At 40.1% G+C, this 14,554-nt stretch overlaps 1 protein-coding gene across 1 annotated transcript in view; it reads left to right on the forward strand.

Annotated features, from left to right (window-relative positions):
• Positions 1-14,554, forward strand: part of dnah10 (dynein axonemal heavy chain 10) — a 49,605-nt gene that overhangs the window by 12,963 nt on the left and 22,088 nt on the right. The window contains exons 26-55 of the mRNA XM_088935671.1: positions 87-243; positions 371-604; positions 1,248-1,370; positions 1,784-2,017; positions 2,641-2,864; positions 3,269-3,538; positions 3,836-4,019; positions 4,254-4,388; positions 4,812-4,964; positions 5,603-5,791; positions 6,007-6,153; positions 6,929-7,120; positions 7,461-7,579; positions 7,791-7,949; positions 8,262-8,397; positions 8,591-8,713; positions 9,001-9,132; positions 9,328-9,544; positions 9,726-9,845; positions 9,994-10,139; positions 10,364-10,516; positions 10,693-10,953; positions 11,042-11,214; positions 11,300-11,393; positions 12,002-12,169; positions 12,492-12,680; positions 13,157-13,328; positions 13,611-13,814; positions 13,918-13,998; positions 14,275-14,472. Coding sequence (XP_088791797.1) covers positions 87-243; positions 371-604; positions 1,248-1,370; positions 1,784-2,017; positions 2,641-2,864; positions 3,269-3,538; positions 3,836-4,019; positions 4,254-4,388; positions 4,812-4,964; positions 5,603-5,791; positions 6,007-6,153; positions 6,929-7,120; positions 7,461-7,579; positions 7,791-7,949; positions 8,262-8,397; positions 8,591-8,713; positions 9,001-9,132; positions 9,328-9,544; positions 9,726-9,845; positions 9,994-10,139; positions 10,364-10,516; positions 10,693-10,953; positions 11,042-11,214; positions 11,300-11,393; positions 12,002-12,169; positions 12,492-12,680; positions 13,157-13,328; positions 13,611-13,814; positions 13,918-13,998; positions 14,275-14,472 — 5,087 coding nt within the window. The remainder of the gene's footprint in view (positions 1-86; positions 244-370; positions 605-1,247; positions 1,371-1,783; positions 2,018-2,640; positions 2,865-3,268; positions 3,539-3,835; positions 4,020-4,253; positions 4,389-4,811; positions 4,965-5,602; positions 5,792-6,006; positions 6,154-6,928; positions 7,121-7,460; positions 7,580-7,790; positions 7,950-8,261; positions 8,398-8,590; positions 8,714-9,000; positions 9,133-9,327; positions 9,545-9,725; positions 9,846-9,993; positions 10,140-10,363; positions 10,517-10,692; positions 10,954-11,041; positions 11,215-11,299; positions 11,394-12,001; positions 12,170-12,491; positions 12,681-13,156; positions 13,329-13,610; positions 13,815-13,917; positions 13,999-14,274; positions 14,473-14,554) is intronic.

Genomic DNA, 14,554 nt, shown 5'->3' on the forward strand with positions numbered 1-14,554 from the left:
GCTTTGTTTATGAAATGTTCTTCATTGTTATGATTGGGTTATGTTTTGATCAGTACGAGTTAATAATATTGTTTGTTATGACTCAGACACTGGAAGGAGCTGATGGAGAGAACGGGTACCAGCTTTGAGATGAATCCTGACACCTTCACTCTGGAAAACATGTTTGCTATGGAGCTTCACAAGTATGCTGATGTCATCAGTGAGATTGTGACTTCTGCAGTGAAGGAGCTCAGCATTGAGAAAGTGAGAATCAGAATTAGTAACACTGGTGCAAAAATTATTTATTTTTGGTCATTTCTGTTTGGTTCTGATGCTATGAAAGTGAACCACTGAATGGTAAAGGATAGTTCTGCCTGTTCTGTGTAACCAGGGTGTGAAGGATGTGGTGGATACCTGGGAGAACATGAAGTTCACCGTTCAGAGGTATTACAAGGGCACACAGGAGAGGGGCTCCATCCTGGGCTCAGTGGATGAAATCTTGCAGAACCTGGATGACAATGCCATGAACCTGCAGAGCATGGCTGGGAGCCGCTTCGTGGGCCCCTTCCTGTCTACTGTTCAGCAGTGGGAGAAGAGCTTGTCCTTAATCAGCGAGGTTATTGAGGTGAGCTCTTCACTCCCTGAACACAGCACTCTGGTGCTCTTAAGCACTCCCTTGCCTTCGGAGAACAGATCACCGTAAATGTTTGCTCAGCCCTGGTGATATGGAAACTTTATCTTCCACCTCAAACTGCTGCAAGCAGCGGAGATCCATTTTTCTCAGGTTGGCGGGCTGGAAATTCCAACGACATTTATTCTCGCATATTTTTCTTAAAAAAGAATCGGTAGGCGGCTGCAGCTAGTCTCTTATGACTACTTCTCTGTCTCAGAGTTAACAGATTAGGTGGGATCCAAATTTTAAAGAATTAGCTGCACCCTGTGCAGAAGTGAAAAATGTTATTTGGAATTCACATACCTACCTGAACATATTTCCTATGAAATATTTTTTAATACCCTGTGATGGACTGGTGTCCTGTCCAGGGTGTACCCTGCCGTGCGCTCGTTGCTTGCTGGTAGGCTCCCACGACACCGTATTGTATAAAGCGGTTTGGTAAATGACATGAAATAACATGACATATTTTTAAAAAAAAATGATATTCAATCTTCAGCTCAACATTCAACATTTACAATCCCCGTAATAAAATAAAGGAGCAACGAACATCTTGAAAGAGATTTATCCTTGCTTGCGTTAATTTTCCTGTTTCCAGGTGTGGATGCTGGTGCAGCGAAAGTGGATGTACCTGGAAAGTATATTCATAGGCGGGGATATCAGGTCTCAGCTGCCAGAAGAGGCCAAAAAATTTGACAACATTGACAAAATATTTAAAAAGGTATGTTTGTTTCAAAAAGCCTCCCAATTCCATTGATTTTTTTAAAATTACTTTTATAGAAGTGCATTGAAAATTGAGAACAGGCAGCTCTTCTTTATGCAAATTGTTGTGGGAGTATGGAAGAAGATACCTTGGTTTCCTGAGAAACAAAACAGCTGGATGAGACTGTTGGAACAATGTGTCATTAACTATCAAATGGGCTAAATAGGCCAAATGATTTTCTCTCTTTAGTAACTTTTTTTGATCTTGCGATACTTTCCTTTAAACCTATAAAGAATCAGTGGAGGTTGAAGCAATACTGAGAATTTTGTTTTTGTCTGACAACCTCTGAAAAGTCCCGAATCAATACTAAGCAGTGGCCAGGCTGTATGAGAGAAGAGGCTGTGAACCTGAGGGTGTCTGTGTTTGTGCAGATCATGACGGACACAGTGAAGGACCCGGTCATTAAAAGGTGCTGCCATGTTCCGAACCGCCTGTCAGACCTGCAGAACCTCAGCGATGGTCTGGAAAGGTGTCAGAAGAGCCTGAACGACTACCTGGACTCCAAGCGCAACGCCTTCCCCAGGTTCTTCTTCATTTCTGACGACGAGCTGCTGAGCATTCTTGGCAGCAGCGACCCCTCCTGTGTCCAGGAGCACATGATCAAAGTAAGCAGGTGCAGAGGGAGACTCTGTTTCAGAGTGTCAAAGGGAATTGTCATCTTTCCATTATTGTGTGCAATGATGTGCGCCATTGGGAGATTTATATCTGAAGAATAAAGCCTGTATTTGAATATGTGTGTTATTTAGATAAATGTTAAAATTATGAGTATAATAAAAATGTAAGCTCAAAATTTGCTTCAAACGTATGCAAGTATGTTTCCCAGATGGAATGGAAAATAGAAAAGTCTCCACGTTGTGCATTACAGGTAACATTCTTAATCTTGTAAATATTTGTAAAAAAAAAAGTTTTTTATTGAGAAGTAGCAGCTTCGTATGCATTGTTTCTGTCTCTATCCAGATGTTTCCGGATGAAAAGAATGAGAGACAATCTCTTTTCGGTTATTTTTTAGGGAGATTCAACACTACTTTTTAGGGTGATGGGTATATAAGCATGGTAGGTCTCTTTAAGTGGGTTTGATGTCTGAAATAATCTGCCAAATGTTGCTGTTGAAGTGGAGTTTTATGAAGATGCCTGGATGAGATAAGTGAGGTACTAAACAACTAGCCAGGTATGACTCCTCAAAGAGCCTTCTCTTGTTTGTAACCTACATACGTCCTAATCCTACCAGATGTACGACAACATCGCCTCTTTGAAGTTTGAGGAGGGCAACAACGGTGAGACGCTGGCGGTGGCGATGGTGTCAGCGGAAGGGGAGGTGATGACCCTGAGGCAGGCCATCCCAGCTGAGGGCCGTGTGGAGGAGTGGATGACTGCAGTTCTGCAGGAGATGAGGAGGACCAACAGGCTCATCACCAAAGAGGCCATCTTCAGATACTGTGAGGACCGCAGCAGGTGGGAACCAGTTGACACACAGCTAAAACAAAGGGCAAAAACTGAACTATAGTGGCCGATAGAAATCTGTTGCAGTACTAAGGGGTTTTCACGTTTTATTCATTTTAATTTTTGGTTTTTGAAGTAGTGCTATGCTACAAGACCCATTTTCAGGTACATATTAGGCAAAAGAGCTGTAGTGTGTAATTTGCACGTACATATCGCTTTTTGACTGGGTAACTTAAAAAGTAAAGTTTAATACTGATTTTCATTTTAATGTACAGTGCTTATTTTGCAATCATTTACATGAGTTATATTATCCCTTTGCTTTTATTATGGCGAAAAACCCTTCACAAGTAATCATTGTGGAATGTGGTTGCATGTGCATTGTGAATGTGAGTATGTTTGACTGTTGTGTGCTGCAGGGTGGACTGGATGCTGCTGTACCAGGGTATGGTGGTGCTGGCTGGCAATCAGGTGTGGTGGACGTGGGAGGTGGAAGACGTCTTTCACAAAGTGAAGAAAGGGGAGAAGCAGGCACTAAAGAACTACGCCAAGAAAATGCACCAGCAGATCGATGACCTGGTCACTCGGATCACGCAGCCGCTGAAGAAGAATGATCGCAAAAAATACAACACTGTCCTGATCATCGATGTCCATGCCAGGGACATTGTAGATAACTTTGTTAGGGACAGGTGGGATTTGAGTCTTGTTTTTGAAACAAGAATATTACATGCCATTACCGTCATTCTAAAAAAAATCTTCAGTTTTGAAATCACATGAAATCATGTCTGGTAAATGAATCTTGAAATGGATGGTTTAAAAAATTGAATTCAAAGACTTTTATTTCCATAAACAAGCTGGCCTTTTGTGGTCCCTGTAAAATTATAATAACATTGAAATTTACATCTGGAATATAGTAATGATTGTGTTGTGAGAAACTGCGTGATCCTGTGAGTCGGCTCATTGCTGCTTGTTTTGAATCTTTCCAGTATCATGGATGCCCGGGAATTCGAGTGGGAGAGCCAGCTGCGGTTTTACTGGGATCGCGAACCGGATGATCTCTTTGTTCGTCAGTGCAGTGCTACTTTCTCCTATGGCTATGAATACATGGGATTGAACGGTCGTCTGGTCATCACTCCCCTAACTGACCGGATCTATCTGACGCTCACACAGGTATTTCACAGATTTGTAAGGGAAACACTCTGTAGTTCTCCCATATTTTTGCCAAGTCAGTTTGTGAATGGGCTTCATGCTCCTGTCTGTTTCAGGGTGCTTTACCTTAGCACTTTTCATCCCGTCTTGTTCAGGATGTGCTGAGTCCACAAAGTTATTGATCAGGTGTACTATTTTGTAGCTGTATTACTGTGGTCAGTATTCAGTACGTTTAGTCTGTCCTTTCTGAATCAGGCTCTCTCAATGTACCTGGGAGGAGCACCTGCAGGGCCTGCTGGCACTGGGAAAACCGAGTCCACGAAAGACTTGGCCAAGGCCCTGGGCCTGCTGTGTGTGGTCACCAACTGTGGGGAAGGCATGGATTATAAAGTAGGTACATGAGGAGACTTTAATCTGGACTTCGTAAAGATTTTACTTTTATAGGTCACATCAGTAGCTTCCGTGATATAAGAGCACAAAGTGAATGTAATAATAAAATTAATTAATTAAGTAATAAAATGTAATTGAAAGGGTTAAAAATTGTGCTTTTCTGAACAAAAATTAAAAAAATGAATTTGAAGTATTTCTCTCAATGCCTTTTCATTCTTGGTCCTCATAAGAGGAATTACAGAATTAGGTCCAGTATTCAACCATAGGTGGTAAAAAACATTATTACAATGCATTAATACAAAACGTTAATGTAACATAAGGTGAAGGAGCAATTTTATCTTAAAATAAAAATCGTTAGCTCAGATGTCACTGTGATAAACTGTGTTTTTCTTAATTCCTCTCTGCTCTACCTTTGTGTTTAAGGCTGTTGGCAAGATTTTCTCTGGATTGGCTCAGTGTGGAGCCTGGGGCTGCTTTGATGAGTTCAACAGGATTGACGCCTCTGTGCTTTCAGTGATCTCTTCTCAGATCCAGACCATTAGAAATGCACTTATTCTGCATCTGCAGAGGTTCCATGTAAGCAAGTAACTTCCTTCCGTCTGGAAAGTAAATCTCCATTTAGGTCAGTGGTTCTTAACCTGGGGTTCACACACCATTTGGGGGTGTGAGACATGCCAGATTTTTTAGAAAGTAGATAATCGAAAATGCAGATTAAGCACAGGAACGTAAGTACAGCTACTTTGTTTCTTAAGAATTAAGTATTTTAAGGTAAATTTTAAAATTGTGTATTTTTTTGGTATTCTTAATTCTGCTGCAAAGTTAAAATAAATATATACTTCTATATCTTCCATTTTATAGTTATGATATATTTTAGGCTTAGAGAACTGACCTGCTTCAGTGATTTTTGATCAAGGATATGAGAATACATTGTGAGAACGAAAGGGGTGCAGGCTGTAGGAAAGGTTAGAAACCACTGATTTAAGCAATTATGTCAGTTTACACACTCATTAAATATTTTGATTTTTTGGTGATCAAATATGTTGATTTTTTTCAGTAAATATTAATGCATTTCGCTTCCAGTCCTTTCAGTTTTTGTATGGAAAAGTTGATGCAATAACTTTTACATACACTATCAATGAATTGCAGCTTTGCAAATAATAATAGAGAATTGTGTTTAGTGCAGTTTTTATTGTGATGCTATGTGCTGTGTGCAGTTTGAAGGGCAAGAAATTGGTTTGGATGACCGGATGGGAATCTTTATCACCATGAACCCTGGATATGCTGGCCGGACTGAACTGCCTGAATCCGTGAAGGCCCTGTTTCGCCCAGTGGTTGTCATAGTGCCCGACTTGCAGCAGATCTGTGAAATCATGCTATTTTCTGAAGGCTTCCTAATGGCCAAGGTGAAGAATACAATATTTTTCTTAGCCAGGAGAGAGGCATACAAATCTAGTTTAAAAAATGCTTAATGGTGAAGTCTCCATATAAGAAATAATGCACCACATAGGCAGTCATAAGTTACTCAAAGAACATAAAACCGCATGTTTTTCAAAATGAAGTTGTAATTAATTGTATTGTTGACATTTCAATCCAATATATCTTTCTATCTGTGATCTAGATCTTGGCTAAAAAGATGACAGTGTTATACAAACTTGCCAGAGAGCAGCTTTCTAAACAGCATCACTATGACTTTGGCCTTCGTGCCCTGAAATCGGTGCTGGTGATGGCAGGGGAGCTGAAGAGAGGATCTCCAGATCTGAATGAGGTATGTTAAAACCAGCAATTGCCCTATGACTTCAACACCTTCCACAATACATACAGTAGCTACAAAAAGTCACACACCTGTCGGAACACTGCTTATGCTATGAAGGCATCCCTGTATAGAAAGCAAACACGAGTCCATTCCCTATGTCTTTGCCAAAGGATCATCTATTAGCTTCATTTCTGGATTGTTTTTTTAAAAAGTGAAGACAACAGGTGTTATAAAATCCATGATAAGTACGTGAAATGTCAAACCCAAGGGCTGGGGAGTCATACCGATTGATGTTTTTATAGGCAGGTCTTGGGAAAACCAGACACATGCAGCCATTAAGGTACAAAGCACATGATTGTTATTTGCAGTGCAGAAACACATAATAACCACAACAAAAGCCTAGCTTTTCTTCGAGCTCCTAATTAGACTCTGGTTTCCTCTCTGACAATATTTAGGCAGCTAAGGTTCTTACCAGTTTCTCAAAACAAACTTTCAAACTCACATTGCATAAACTGTACTTGTACTGTACTTTTGGCTTCACACAGGATCCATCCACATCACACAGAATGCCAGCTCCTCACAGGGCCTTCTGTTATCTCTTGCACTTTTCCCACATGAGGATCTCACTTCCTCCTTCCTTTCCTTTGGAAGCATCACTTGACTAGTTGTCTACAACGGGTCAGGTAACTGAGGGCTATGGCTGAGGGCTTTCATCTTGCCTGAACCTGGCATCCTCACAACATCTTATAGTGAACAAGATAAAATAAAAATATCATGTGTTTTGTAGGATGTGGTGTTAATGAGAGCTTTGAGGGACATGAACCTGCCCAAGTTTGTTTTTGAGGATGTGCCCTTGTTCCTGGGGCTGATCTCAGACCTGTTCCCTGGACTCGACTGCCCACGTGTGCGCTACCCCAGCTTTAATGATGCTGTGGAACAAACCATCCAGGAAAATAAGTATATCATGCTTCCCAACCAGGTAAGGGATTTCAGTCCTCTCCTGCCACTAGGGTGATTGCTGTTTAATCCCTTAATGGATGTTGTGTTACTGTATATATTTTCATAAAGATACAGCCTTGTCATTCCTTTGCTACAAAAAACATGACAGTCCTGCTGTTAGCATAGCCATACAGTGGAGACAGAAGTGCAGTGCTAGACAACAAGTTCTGTAACAGGAAAGGGAAAGAACGCAGTACAAGAAGAAAGTCTGAATATTTGAATGTGTGGGAAAGGTTACAATTTTAGTTAGAAACCATGTCTTGTAAAATCCAAAGACATTTTTAGATAGTTCATGAAAGCTGTTTTATTTTGTCCTTCAGGTGGATAAAGTGGTCCAGATGTATGAGACAATGATGACTCGTCACACCACCATGGTGGTTGGGCCAACAGGAGGTGGCAAGTCAGTAGTCATCAACACCCTGTGCCAATCCCAGACCAGGTGAGTGAGGAGAAATTGTGTCTCTTCAAACTATTTGGGACTGAATATAATGTACAGACACTACTTTAAAATTCTTTTAAACAGCTAGATGTGTTAATTGAATTAGTCTTTAAGTTATGTATTATGCTTTTTTTTTCTTTCAGTTTTAGAGTGAGTGTATGGACTTGTGTTGTTATTTTATACGCTGTATTACAAAGGTGATGTTTTACAGGCTGGGGTTAGTGACTAAGCTGTATGCATTGAACCCCAAAGCAATGAGTGTAATTGAGCTGTATGGCATTCTGGACCCCATCACTCGGGACTGGACTGATGGCATCCTGTCCAACATATTCAGAGACATCAATAAACCCACGGATAAAAAAGAGAGAAGGTAAAAATGAGTCTACTGAATGTCTCTTTATCACATGTTAGCATCACAGATTATTTTTGTTCATGACAAGCTTTTGAACATTAAAGGTATGAGTGAAGTTAATTCCAGTTGAAAATAGAAATTCACTGAAAAATAATGGGAGGCAGACCAAGGATTTTCTGTCAACCTAAAATCTTTAAGGAATTCCTTCTAAAGTAGAAACCGTTAGTGGCATGGCTTTAGTTATGTGTAATGTTTAATTCTGTTTGTGACCTGTTTCAGTTGTCTTTCTGTTTTTGTTGGTGCTGAGACATGACATCGATTGTCGTGCAGGTATATCTTGTTTGATGGAGATGTTGATGCTCTGTGGGTTGAAAATATGAACTCGGTGATGGATGACAACAAGCTGCTGACCCTGGCTAATGGTGAACGTATCCGACTCCAAGCACACTGTGCCTTACTCTTTGAGGTAACAATCAGCTTAACTTTTCAGTGTTGCTCAGTATGATCATTTTAACCTATTCACACCTACCTTATTTTATTCCTTTCCCATGGCACAAGAATTAGCAAACCTGTAGTAATGTTCACTTTAGGAATTACTAGGCTGCATGCCTACTAAGTTAATTACAGTGGTGGTTTCATGTGTTCTTTTTCTTCCTTAGGTTGGAGATTTGCAATATGCTTCTCCTGCCACTGTGTCCCGCTGTGGAATGGTATTTGTGGATCCCAAAAACCTACGCTTCACACCCTACTGGCAAAAGTGGGTCAACAGCAGACCGGCAAAGGTAGGAGAGTGCTTTCAAATTCATCTGTTCAATTAACGATCTTCTTTTGTAATGCTTTTTTGAAATATGCTGTGATGTACTTTGGACTCTAGATTTGAGAATATTGCTTAGTAATAATGAGCTCTCAAATATATAAAAAGGCACTAATTTGTAAAGAGCCATGTATCTTTCAGTGTTTAAGTTTATCACATGAGCTTATTTGAGTGTGAAAACAGTTCTTAGCAGATGTGATCTTCAGGACCTGTTTTAACTGATGAACTGTTACATCATCTTTTACACCATGACAGGAACAAGCAGAACTAAATAAACTGTTTGAAAAGTACGTTCCTGACACCATTGCGATGATAGTGGAAGGAATTGTTGATGGCAAACAGGGGGAAAAACTAAAGACTATTGTTCCGCAAACAGACTTAAACATGGTAAGTTGTAAGAATGTGAAAAAAAAAATGTAATTACACATTTCAGATTGAAATGTGGAAAATGTTGCTTTCTAGGACATTTCCACTTCAGGGCACATTGCACCTCTTAAATAGCCAGAGGTATCTGCAAAATGTTTTAAACCTATGTGCCGTGTGTAGTTTCTCTCGGTCTTATGGTATGGTGTGATGTGACAGGTGGTCCAGCTCAGTATGATGCTGGATGCTCTACTAGAAAAAGAAGTGGAGGAGGCAGACGAACTGGAGTGCTATTTCCTGGAGGCCCTGTACTGTTCCCTGGGAGGTGCCTTATTGGAATCAGGGAAGACTAAGTTTGATCAGTACATTAAAAGACTGGCTTCCATGTCCATGGTTCATGATGAAAAAACACTAGCTGGACCAGGAGAACTGCCAGGTAATCTAGCCATTTTCAGAACGCTTCAGTAAAAAGATACAGTCGTGGTATTATCATCTCATTGTTGTAAAACTCCATCAATCTTTTTGCAGACCAGAACCCATGAATTCATGCCATTTAAAATGGATAAGTAGGTGATGTTGTAAAAACCATCTTCTTTTATGACCCTGTTTCTTTGCAGGTTACCTCCCAACCCTTTATGACTTTCATTTTGATGGGGAGCAAAAGAAATGGCTGCCCTGGAGCTCTCTGGTTCCTAAATACATTCACAACCCTGACATCAAGTTTATTGACATCCTTGGTGAGTATCTGCATGGTGTTTGCATTATATGCAGTATTATATACTGCATTATAGCAGTGCTGTTTTTACTCTTCTTTGAAACAATATTTATACAGTTTATTGTACAGGCTGCTCCACATTATCATATCTTTTCTGTTGCTTCTTTCAGTGCCTACAGTGGATACAACACGCATCAGCTGGCTGGTGGAGCAGATGGTGAAGATCAAGCGCCCTGTTGTGCTGGTGGGAGAGTCTGGTACCTCCAAGACTGCCACGACTCAGAACTTCCTCAAAAATCTCAATACAGACACAACAGTAGGTCTAAAGAATTTTGCATTAAAAAAGATTGTGCTTAAACATAGTACAAGGATAAAAGTTTGATGTAGGATCTGAAGAAATTCACGTGCTGGCATGCAGCCAAGGATTAAAATGCTGCACATTTGATTGTGAGTAAAAGGATATCTGAAATTGAGAGATATACCATGGGAATTCAGTAGTCTTCTTGGCACCTTAGTCACTCTTTTTACTGTCTCATATAGGTAATGCTAACAATCAATTTCTCATCCCGGACCACTTCGATGGATCTCCAAAGAAACCTTGAAGCAAATGTGGAGAAAAGAACTAAAGAAACATATGGGCCTCCTATGGGAAAGAGGCTGTTGGTGTTTATGGATGATCTTAACATGCCAAGGGTAAGACCACTTTGAGACAACTCTCCCGGGTTTCAAAATCCAGCCACACCAAATCGTAAACTACATGTTAATATACTGTATCTGGGGCCCTCTGAAGATGTCTTCCACCATCAAATAATTAAAAGAACTCTTGATCCTTTGTTTCTGTTCTTGTACTGTAAATTGGTTTCTTGCAGGTTGATGAATATGGGACACAGCAGCCTATAGCCCTTCTCAAACTGCTTCTAGACAGAGGTGGCATGTATGATCGGGGTAAAGAGCTCAACTGCAAGATTCTCAAAGATCTTGGCTTTATTGCCGCGATGGGGAAAGCAGGTGGTGGAAGGAATGAAGTAGATCCCAGGTTTATTTCTCTGTTCAGTGTTTTCAATGTACCTTTCCCTGAAGAGGAGTCCCTTCATCTCATATATTCCTCCATTCTGAAAGGACACACTAAGGTAATGTCACTGTCTTGCTACCCTTTTCACTTTTACAAAATGGACTCCTAAAGAAAATAGTTGTGCAAGATGTATTCTCTCTTTGCAGACATTTGAGGAGTGTATACAAGCTATTTGTGATAAGCTTACATTTTGTACATTGGAGCTCTACAAAACCATTATTAAAGATCTGCCTCCCACTCCATCAAAGTTCCATTACATTTTCAATCTGAGAGACCTTTCCAGGATCTACAACGGACTGACATTAACCCATCCAGAGAGGTGAGATTATCTGTTCTTCATCTAGAAGAAAAGATGTAACTAAGCAGGAAGAAGTCTTAATATATTTTAAACGCTGTTTTTGCAGATTTCTTACAGTCACACAGTTCGTGAGAGTTTGGAGGAATGAATGCTTGCGTGTTTTTCATGACCGGCTTATTAATGAAACTGACAAAGTTCTGGTATGTAAATGCAAAGGTTTCTAATATTATATGTGATATTTTAATTTGAATATGGTGGAATTATGGGTAGCACAGTGGTGCAGTGGTAAGCATTGGTGCCTCAGAGTGGTTAGGTCCTGTGTTCAGTTTCAGACCTGGGATTCTGTATGTTCTCCCTGTGTTCATGTGGGTTTCTTCTGGATGCTCCAGTTTCCTCCCGCAGTCCAAAAACTGTCATGTTAATTGGCTTCCGGGGAAATAAGTCCTGGTATGAGTGTCTGCTTCTAATGTCTGTGTGTCTGCTCTGTGATGGACTGGCGTCCCATCCAGGGTGTACCCTGCCCTGTACCCCTTGCTTGCCCACAACAACAAATTGGAAGAAGTGGTTAGAAAACAGATAGATGGATGTTGGAATTACTTTAGGATTACAGCTATTTTTTACAATTTCCTAAAAATACTATATTTCTTGTGTAGTAACAGTGCTATCACTGTTCTAGATTTTCTTCTTTCTTTCCAAACATGTGGATTGGCATATGCAGATTACACTCTCACCGGGCAATGACTAAAGTGTACTAACACTTTGAAAACCATTTCACCCATATTTATAATTTCATCTATTCTGTTTTAAGGTCCAAGGCCATATCAAGAATTTAATTGAAGAACATTTTAAGGCTGATCTGGAGTCTGCAATGCGGGACCCTGTCCTGTTTGGAGACTACCGGGCAGCGCTCAATGAAGCAGAGCCTCGGGTATATGAAGATATCCAGGACTATGATGCCTCTAAAGCTTTATTCCAGGTAACCGTGTTTCTAATTACTGTAACCAACCCCATTTTTTCTTTCATAATTAGTTAATTAGGGAAGTGCATAATTTTAAGATGATGTTCTTTGTCGCAATGATCATAGATCCTGTTACATTTATGTATTGTTTACTTTGCTAAACATTTTATTGGAGTTTCTATTTTTGCCAAACAATTCAACAAGTATAATTGCCAGATTTTAAGGTATCTTTTTTGTACCTGAAACTGACAAAAGTAATATAATAAAGTCACAAACGAATATATCTGAAAGTATATCTTCTTATTCTTATACCTATTTTTCTGGTTGTTGGCTACTATAGGAGATTTTGGAAGAATACAACGAGACAAGAGCCCGTATGAAATTGGTGCTATTTGACGACGCTCTGGAGCATTTGACACGCATCCACAGGATCATCAGGATAAACCGTGGCCATGCACTGCTGGTGGGCGTGGGGGGATCGGGGAAGCAGTCCCTCACCAAACTGGCAGCCTTTGCAGCTGGATGCGAGGCGCGTGAGATTTCCAGTATAAAATTGATAAGACTGTCTTGTCTAGCCGTTTCCTGAACAGTGGCAGCTCATCAGGTTCAGCAACATGCCCTGGCTAGCCTCTTTCAGACTCCCACAGCCCTTTGTGTAAAGAAGTATCTCATATTCTTAGTTGTGAATACAGTACCCTTCCCTTTAGTTTGCTTCATATTGCCTTCATACAGCTCTTTCCAATTGCATACTAAAAGAATGGAGAAGACGTACATTGATCAAGTACAGTAGCTGATACCTTAAGACAACATTCTGATTAACCCACAGGTTATACTTCCTGCTGTTTTAAATCTTTATGGGTGCAATACTTTATCATTGCACAACCTCTGGGGTTTGAAAACTAAACTTCTCAGTGCTGAAGCAGTTCTTTTTTATTCTGTTGTGAAAGGAGATACAAATGTTTTAATATATTAAGTATTAACTATATTTGAATGTTTTTGCAACAGGTGTACGAGATTGTCCTGAGTCGGGGCTATTCAGAAAATAACTTCCGTGAGGATCTGAAGACTCTGTACCTGAAGCTAGGGATCGAGAATAAGAAAACGGTCTTCCTCTTTACTGATGCCCATGTGGCAGAAGAAGGTTTCTTGGAACTTATTAATAACATGTTAACATCAGGTGCTTATCATTTTTTTTATTTTGTTGTTAGAAATGTGTTTTATTTATTAATATATTATAGGGGTTGATTGCATGCTATTTTTTCTTTTTGTGGCATACTTTAGTGTAAGACAAAGTGAAAATCCAATTTATTGGTAAACAGAATTGGTTTTCTACATAAACATTCTTTGTATTTTTCTCATACGTTTTGAAAATGGAAAAAATGCAGTGTTAATTTGCAGAAACTCAAACCAGTTTGGAATGGTAGATCTGGAGCATGTTACTAAAACAATGTCTTTCCAGGTATGGTGCCAGCTCTGTTCCCAGATGATGAGAAGGAATCAGTGCTGGGACAGGTCAGGGATGAAGCCATGAAACATGGCGTGGGGCCTGCCAAGGAGAGTGTCTGGCAGTATTTTGTGAATAAGAGTGCTAACAACCTCCACATTGTTCTGGGCATGTCTCCTGTTGGAGACACTTTGAGGACACGATGCAGAAACTTCCCAGGCATGCTCATTTTCTCTCATTTTGCTTATGTGGTTGTTGAACCCTAATTAGATACCCTAATTAGAGCATACATACTAACTGAATGTTGTTACTCCTCTTAAAGGTCTGGTGAATAACACTGGGATTGACTGGTTCCTGCCATGGCCTCCACAGGCACTGCATGCAGTTGCTCAATCATTCCTGGGTATGTCGCATGAGCTACAGTGCCTTAAAGTACAGGTTAAGAGTAGAATGTTACTGTGATGCCAAATATAGAACATGTTCAAACCACAAAAATATTAATTAAGATTGAATCTTCTTTTCATGTTGAATTTTAATGTTTTCTGTAGTGTAAGAATGTCAGACACAGTTGAGATACAGATTTACTGTAGAAGAGAATGTATCAAGTGGGGGAATTTAATTGAAGGTATGATACACATTCCTGTAGAGTCACTGTATTAATTGCAATTCCTGATGACAGGTGAAAATCCTATGATCCCATCTCAGCACTCGGAGGCAGTTATTGGTCATGTGTGCATGGTGCATGGGTCTGTTGGGGAATTCAGTAAGAAGTTCTTGCAGAAACTGAGACGCAGCAATTACGTGACCCCGAAGAACTACCTGGACTTCATCAGCACGTATTCCAAACTTCTTGAAGAGAAAGATCAATCTATACTGGGTAAATATTTAAACAAAATATGAACCATTTCTTATCACACCCACAGATCCTTGTGCTCTAGATGGCGTTGTTATCTGGCGTG

The sequence above is a fragment of the Atractosteus spatula genome, chromosome 17 (assembly GCF_055471065.1).
Source record: "Atractosteus spatula isolate fAtrSpa1 chromosome 17, fAtrSpa1.hap1, whole genome shotgun sequence".
NCBI lineage: Eukaryota > Metazoa > Chordata > Actinopteri > Semionotiformes > Lepisosteidae > Atractosteus > Atractosteus spatula.